This window comes from Gobio gobio, assembly GCF_949357685.1.
Source record: "Gobio gobio genome assembly, chromosome: 5".
Taxonomy (NCBI): Eukaryota; Metazoa; Chordata; class Actinopteri; order Cypriniformes; family Gobionidae; genus Gobio; species Gobio gobio.
Genome location: NC_137101.1, coordinates 18,010,635 through 18,017,059, shown reverse-complemented (window position 1 = coordinate 18,017,059; position 6,425 = coordinate 18,010,635). Strand labels below are relative to the sequence as shown.

General features: G+C 31.2%; 2 protein-coding genes across 6 annotated transcripts in view; both read right to left on the bottom strand.

Annotated features, from left to right (window-relative positions):
* golt1ba (golgi transport 1Ba) overlaps window positions 1-2,904 on the bottom strand; it is a 5,673-nt gene extending 2,769 nt beyond the window's left edge. For 3 of the 5 annotated variants that reach the window (XR_013816523.1, XM_079817251.1, XM_079817250.1), the window contains exons 1-4: window positions 2,490-2,585; window positions 1,708-1,799; window positions 925-1,103; window positions 506-587 (exon numbers count right to left, since the gene is read on the bottom strand). Coding sequence is in view for 4 of the 5 variants with exons in the window: in XM_079817251.1 (XP_079673377.1) it covers window positions 506-587; window positions 925-1,103; window positions 1,708-1,799; window positions 2,490-2,514 (378 nt within the window). In the remaining variant the exon portion in view is untranslated. Of the gene's footprint in view, window positions 1-505; window positions 588-924; window positions 1,104-1,707; window positions 1,800-2,452 lie in introns of all 5 variants that reach the window. The other 2 variants (XM_079817249.1, XM_079817252.1) reach the window with 2 other exon arrangements.
* Window positions 2,905-4,233: 1,329 nt separating this feature from the next.
* stmp1 (short transmembrane mitochondrial protein 1) lies at window positions 4,234-5,342 on the bottom strand. Its single transcript, XM_079816973.1, has 3 exons — window positions 5,206-5,342; window positions 4,972-5,025; window positions 4,234-4,795 (listed from the first exon to the last, which is right to left on the bottom strand). The coding sequence occupies exons 1-3, from the start codon at window positions 5,218-5,220 to the stop codon at window positions 4,718-4,720; spliced, it is 147 nt and encodes a 48-aa protein (XP_079673099.1). The 5' UTR covers window positions 5,221-5,342; the 3' UTR covers window positions 4,234-4,717.
* Window positions 5,343-6,425: the final 1,083 nt, after the last annotated feature.

Genomic DNA, 6,425 nt, shown 5'->3' with positions numbered 1-6,425 from the left:
TACTACTCATTGTTAGTTCATGTTAGTTAGTTAGTTAACAACTGAGACCTTTATTGTAAAGTGTTACCGAAATATTATTACACAAAGCCCTTAATAATGAAATATTTGAATATATTTGAACAAAAATATAACTTGTTTTCAAAGATGTCCCCTTTGATTAGTATTATATTTAGCGAGAAAGCCTGTTAGTGCCATAGCTGCTAAAGCAAGCAAAAGCATTTAAAGTGAATTTACATGCGTCCTAACCAGATGTGGCATAAGTCGATAATTTGTCTGTCCACACTGATAGTGTAAATGCAAGCACAATCACATCCAATCAGAACTAATGACTGCTCATATTTGTTACAGCAAAAGAGAGGCTTTTATAACTTCTTGTCACTTAATCGCACTGTGCCTGGTTAGGACACGGGTTGAATTCACTGCAATCCTTGCATAGAAATAAAACACGAGAGGAAAAAGTACAACGTGCACTCTCGTCTTCTTCACCCTGCTGAGTACAACTTACCCCACTAATGAAGGGAAGATTCAGCAAATATCCCAGCACAGGAATCCTCCTGATGAAGCCTACGACCACTGGAAAGAATCCCCTACACATGAAGAGAAGGACATACCCCCGTATATCAATTATTTGGGATTATTTTGAGATTATTGCCATTGCATTGCCACTGATCAAAAATGTTAGTCCCCCTTTTATCAGTTCCAAAACTGACAGAGAAACAACATGAATAATCTACATTTTAATATAATAATTTTTAAATAATAGAGTGAAATAAGTGTTCATTTAATTTCCATTTTGTTGCTCATTATAATTTCTTTATCCACCTTCTGTCAATCCGTATTGGCATCAGCCATTTAAATAACAGTATTAGCTACTAAGTAGAATAATTTGCCTGTATAAGAGCTTCTTAATCCTGTAAAAAATACCTGAATAAAAGAAAGAAGCCATAAAACTCTAGAACGACTCCAACGATGGGCCATCCGATCAGCACCACCAAGACGCCTCCTAAGAAGAAGCTGGTGGCTTTCATTTTGTGCTTCTGAAAGAAGAACCTGAACGTCCTTTCCAGCCCGATTACGAACGACAGGCCGACAACAAACAGGATCTGAGACGAATGAAGACCAAGAGAGAGGTGAGAGACTGATATTAGGTTGAGGGATCTGTGCTTATAATAAACTCAAGCTAATGTAATATAAGTTTATAGTAAAACAACGGTATAAAATGTTTTATTTGAGCTATTATGAAAGGACACTTAATAGCAGGAAAAAGCAGCACAACTGAAGGATATGAACAATGTGTAGATGCTATTAACAACAAACTCGTACAAAAGAAACCGATCACATAGCATGTGTGTCAATAATATATATATATATATATATATATATATATATATATATATATATATATATATATATATATATATATATATATATATATATATATATATATATATACACACACACACACACACAAGCATACACACAATTTAAATAGTTATTGAATAATATATATATATATATATATATATATATATATATATATACACACACAATTTAAATCATATAATTTAATAATTAGGAAATTCAAACGTGTGTACAAAACACAAGCTTGAAAAAGATATATAATTAATACAATATAATTATAATTTTACATACAATATAATGTAACATAAAATATCATTAAAATATTAATATAATGGGACCACTCACGTTTCCTATGGCAAGAAGGGCTTTATCAAAAAACAGGATCATCCCGAAGAAAAGAAAAAACACCCCGAATCCTGTCAGTCCTATTCCAATTTCTGTTGAGAGAGGGAAAGCCATACATTTTATTAATATGACGATATTTAAATGCGTTTTAACAATGACAATTTGTATATAAATTATATAATTAGCATTTAATACCACATAAATGTTAGACAATATGGTAATAGTCTAATTTGTTAACAGAATGCATAACTAACAATATATTTTACAGCATTTATTTTATTAACCTTTGTTAGTTCACAGTGCATTAACTAATGTTTAACAGATACAACTTTAGATCTTAAAATTGTATTAGCAAATGCTGAGATGAACATTTAAGATGAATAGAAGTGCTCATTGTTAGTTCATGTTACCTAAAGTATTTATTAATCTTAACAAATGAAACCTTATTGTAAGTGTTAGCTATATTACAATGTCCTATATGTATGAAATGGTATGACAGGATTGTTCTGTCTTAATTCAACTAGTCTGGTGCAGTTCACCGACAGCATTAAAGCGGTTTTAAGCCAGAAGATGTTTTGTTTATTTCCTGACTTGCAATTCAACGCCATTGAAGTTAGACTGGTGGTGTGACATATGCACGCAGCTGCATTAGTATAACGTACACTCATATACATATTAAGACAGGCGAAATTATAAAAACAACAGGCTTTGTACATGAATGCACTGACAATAGACATTGTCTTACGAGAAGCTGTCAGTGAGACAGGCTGTATTGTTCTTACTCTGGGAGTCGGTGAGGGAAATCATCTTTGCTTGTCTCGAGCAGCAGCAGCTGTCACAGGAGCGGCCGGCCACGCGTACCGGAAACACTCACCCTCAACATCCGGAGAAACTTTCAGCGAGAAAATAAACAAAACAAAACACTTTGAAAAATTATTGTGTATCGTATTAATTTAATACTACGTCAAAAACACACTACGTAAAAACAAACAAACAGCGACAGCATGTTTAAGACATTTTAATGTATTTCTGCGTTCCCATTCGTGGCGTGGTAAAAGTCACTGCAGTTAATATTAGAATATCTAATTTATTTATCGTAATATTTGTATATACATATGTTTAACATGAATAACACTGATAAATGTACATGGAGACACAACTGTTGTATTTTTGGATACTGAAAAGCTGTTTACTTCCGTGTTTACCGCGCCATCTGGCGGCCATTTTATTGAATACAAAAACACACTTTTAACATAACCGGTCTAGTACGTGTGGAACTTTTTACGTTGTTCAAACCTTTTTACGGGTCTGTATGTGATTAAAACTGTTCTACCGTTCTTAGTTTATGATTTTGCCTGATATATAATTTCATATGAGAATATGAACGATCTTACTTGGATGTTTCTGGCATTTTTTTAATGCATAACGCTCCCATGGTGGTCAATTCAGCATTAAATACCCATTCTCTGGTGTATTTTATTTGAGAAAATTATTATTCATCACAATTTTTATAGCATAGTCTTAATTTGTTTTATACCTCTGAAGTCTTGTCTACATTTAATTAACCTCCTAAGATCCAGGGGAAAAACGTTTTTTTTTTTTAATGTATTATTTTTTCATTACATTGTTCAGATTACATTATTTTTTTGGTGAAATTCACGTTATGCTATGTCCTTGTAAGTGGACACCAGGACTCAGTTGTTTAAAAAAATAAAGTGACACATAATGACATGTATAGGGAGAAAAATTGGGTTTTTTTCATTCACCCATCAATTTTTAGGTTTCAGGTTTTTTTTTTTTAACCAAACATTGTTTAAAGATGATTCTCAACTATATTATGTATGATATAACAATTAATTGATTAACTATTTTACTTTATGCAATATGTGGGTAAAATTGCCATGCATTGGTTTTCCCATTCAATGCACTGCACCTATACACTGGATCTAATTTGCATATTAATGTGTTCTTGGAACAACATGTAATGAAAAAATAAGTGTAATAATGAGAGTAATAGGTGGCAACATTTTCATAATATCTAATATTTTATAGGAATATTGATATGTAATTTCTTTCCCTATTCACTTGTATCTCCTAAAATGCCTGATGATTTAAGTCCAGGTGTCCTCTATTGAGGACATGTATTAAAATCAATGACCCTTACAAACCCCATAACATTTTCCTGATATGTTGATTTATATCAAACAATTTGAAAATTAGTCAAAATTAAATGATGATTACAAAATATCATGTTTCCATAAGAGTGCTAAATTTGATCATTCAGTCATTTTTAAAGACTAAGTTGTTGTCCTGGTGAAACCTCAAAACAAATGGTATCTCTGAATGTGCTCTTCACAGGACATCCAGACTTAAAACTCTGACATGTATGGTGTCAGAGAAATTCACTAAAATATAATAGTCTTTGTACGTGGACAGTGGCACCCAGGAGGATAAAAGTGTAATACATAGACAATTTTAGAAAATAACACCACAATGCAGACAATGAACAACTTAAAAAAATAGCATTTTATATATATAATTTTTATTGCATAATAGTATAAAGAAGCTTTTGAAAACTTACTTCCGTAATTTGTTTTGAATAAATGATTTGTATGTGCAGTTTCTATATGTCCTCAACAATTTGCACTGCAAACATGTTTATCAATAAATACAGAAAACTATATCCAAATACTGCAAGCTGATGCCATTTTAACAGACACATATTTTCCATTGGGTTTTTAAAATATATTAATGAATAATTCTCCAACAGGTAACAGAACATCAGGTTTAAACGAATCTAACCTGATTTAGGAAAAAAGAGGGAATACAATGCAAAATGCAGAACACATCAACATTCAAAACAATTGGGATTTTGAGGCACTATTTGACAATATACTGTGCATCCTGAGGGCTCTTTTGTTCATGCCTTAACAATACAACATATACTATATGATATGTTTGTTCTTAATTGTCCCTTCTTCTGCAGTTTATTATTATTAGCCATGATATTTCAGTCTGGGCCTGGGGGTTTCTTCTTGGCTTCCACATCCTTTTTAAAGGCCTCGATTTTCTTTGAAATGTTGGGTACCTTGAAAACAAGTTATAAGCAATAAACAAGTTATAAGTCATTGATCACTAAACAGCGGAGCTGTACTCTATTTCAAGACTACCCGTTTATTACGTGGGATTTTAGACAGACACGGACTAAATCAGACAATAAATAGTATTAATATAATTATTAATAAATAAATAATATTTTACAACCTCGTAATTTTGTGCCAGATACATGCCAACCACGTTCCCCAGAGTGAAGCCAAGCTGGAAAATAAATACAGATAAATATATTCTTCCATATTATAAAATATCCGGCTGTATATTTTAAACTAAACGTTTATATTTATCTGAGAGAGTCCTGATTTAGTTAGTAGCTACTTCAATGCGAATTAACACGCTACTAAACACACGAATACAATCAACAAAACAGACGTAAATACTTACAATGAATTGCATCATGATTAAAGCTTTGAAATGATGAAAAAACTAAATAAAATGGCACTGACTGATCCTGATAGTTAGGATAGTCGTTAGTTTGACACGGTTAGCCTTCAATTAGCTTCCTATGTCATCAGCATGACAGCACCAACACAAAACGGAAGTCATTGTCTTGCAAAATAAAGGTCTTCCTGAACGGCACAGAAAATGTTTAATTGCACTAAATAAAACAAATATAGATTCAACTATTTATATTAGCTGTATTTATATTTATTTTCCCCATATCTACAACATTTTAATTTTTAAATTAATAACAAATTCATTAAAGGCTATGTCAGGTGACTGCAGAAACAAATGTTTCAAATAAATATGAATTCGTTTTCACACTTTCTTTTATTATTTTTTTAGTGCTCGTCACACGAAATATATTGTGTTGTTCTTATAAGGGTACTTACATCTGGAAAACAAACATAAAATACATATTGCAAAATTGTTAAATTTAAGGTCTGTCATGCTTATACAAAAATGGCTTTCCACACAAAGAAGCATTCATTCTCTTGTCGCACAAAAATAATCACTAGCAAAACAAGGATCTTGATCTAAGCAGTTTGGTAATAGTTAACATAAAACTATCAACACAATTGAATTCTATAAGCACAAACATTATACAAGACAATCCCCTTAATTTTTATAAACAACATTAATAAAATAAACATGCCTGTAACCAAAGCACAATGACATACAAATGGCATACAATCTAACCCAAATGTTGATGTTGAAAGGAAAAAAAGGAAAACAAATAATCATGCAGTCATAATTGTAAAAAATGACACTACCAGGACCAAAAATCAATTTAATTTAACTATTGTTCAAATTTTCTTTATCAGAGTTCTGAATTCTCCCTTTCAAGTTTCTTCCACTTCAAATTACACAAATTTTTTTTTTCAAGTATAAATACAGTTAACAATTGTAATACAATACTTTCAAAAAACACAAAGTATAATTTCACTTCGTCACTGATGGATTTTAATATGCTCCAATAAACATATTTTTAGTAATCTTAGAATTTGGGCATGTGATACAACATATGCGGATATCTCTAAATGAATATAACAAATGCATATTTTCAAATGTCTGTAAATGATCTATGTAAATATATTAGCCTTTTTTTTGGCTACGTCTTTAACAACTGTATATATATATATATATATATATATATATATATG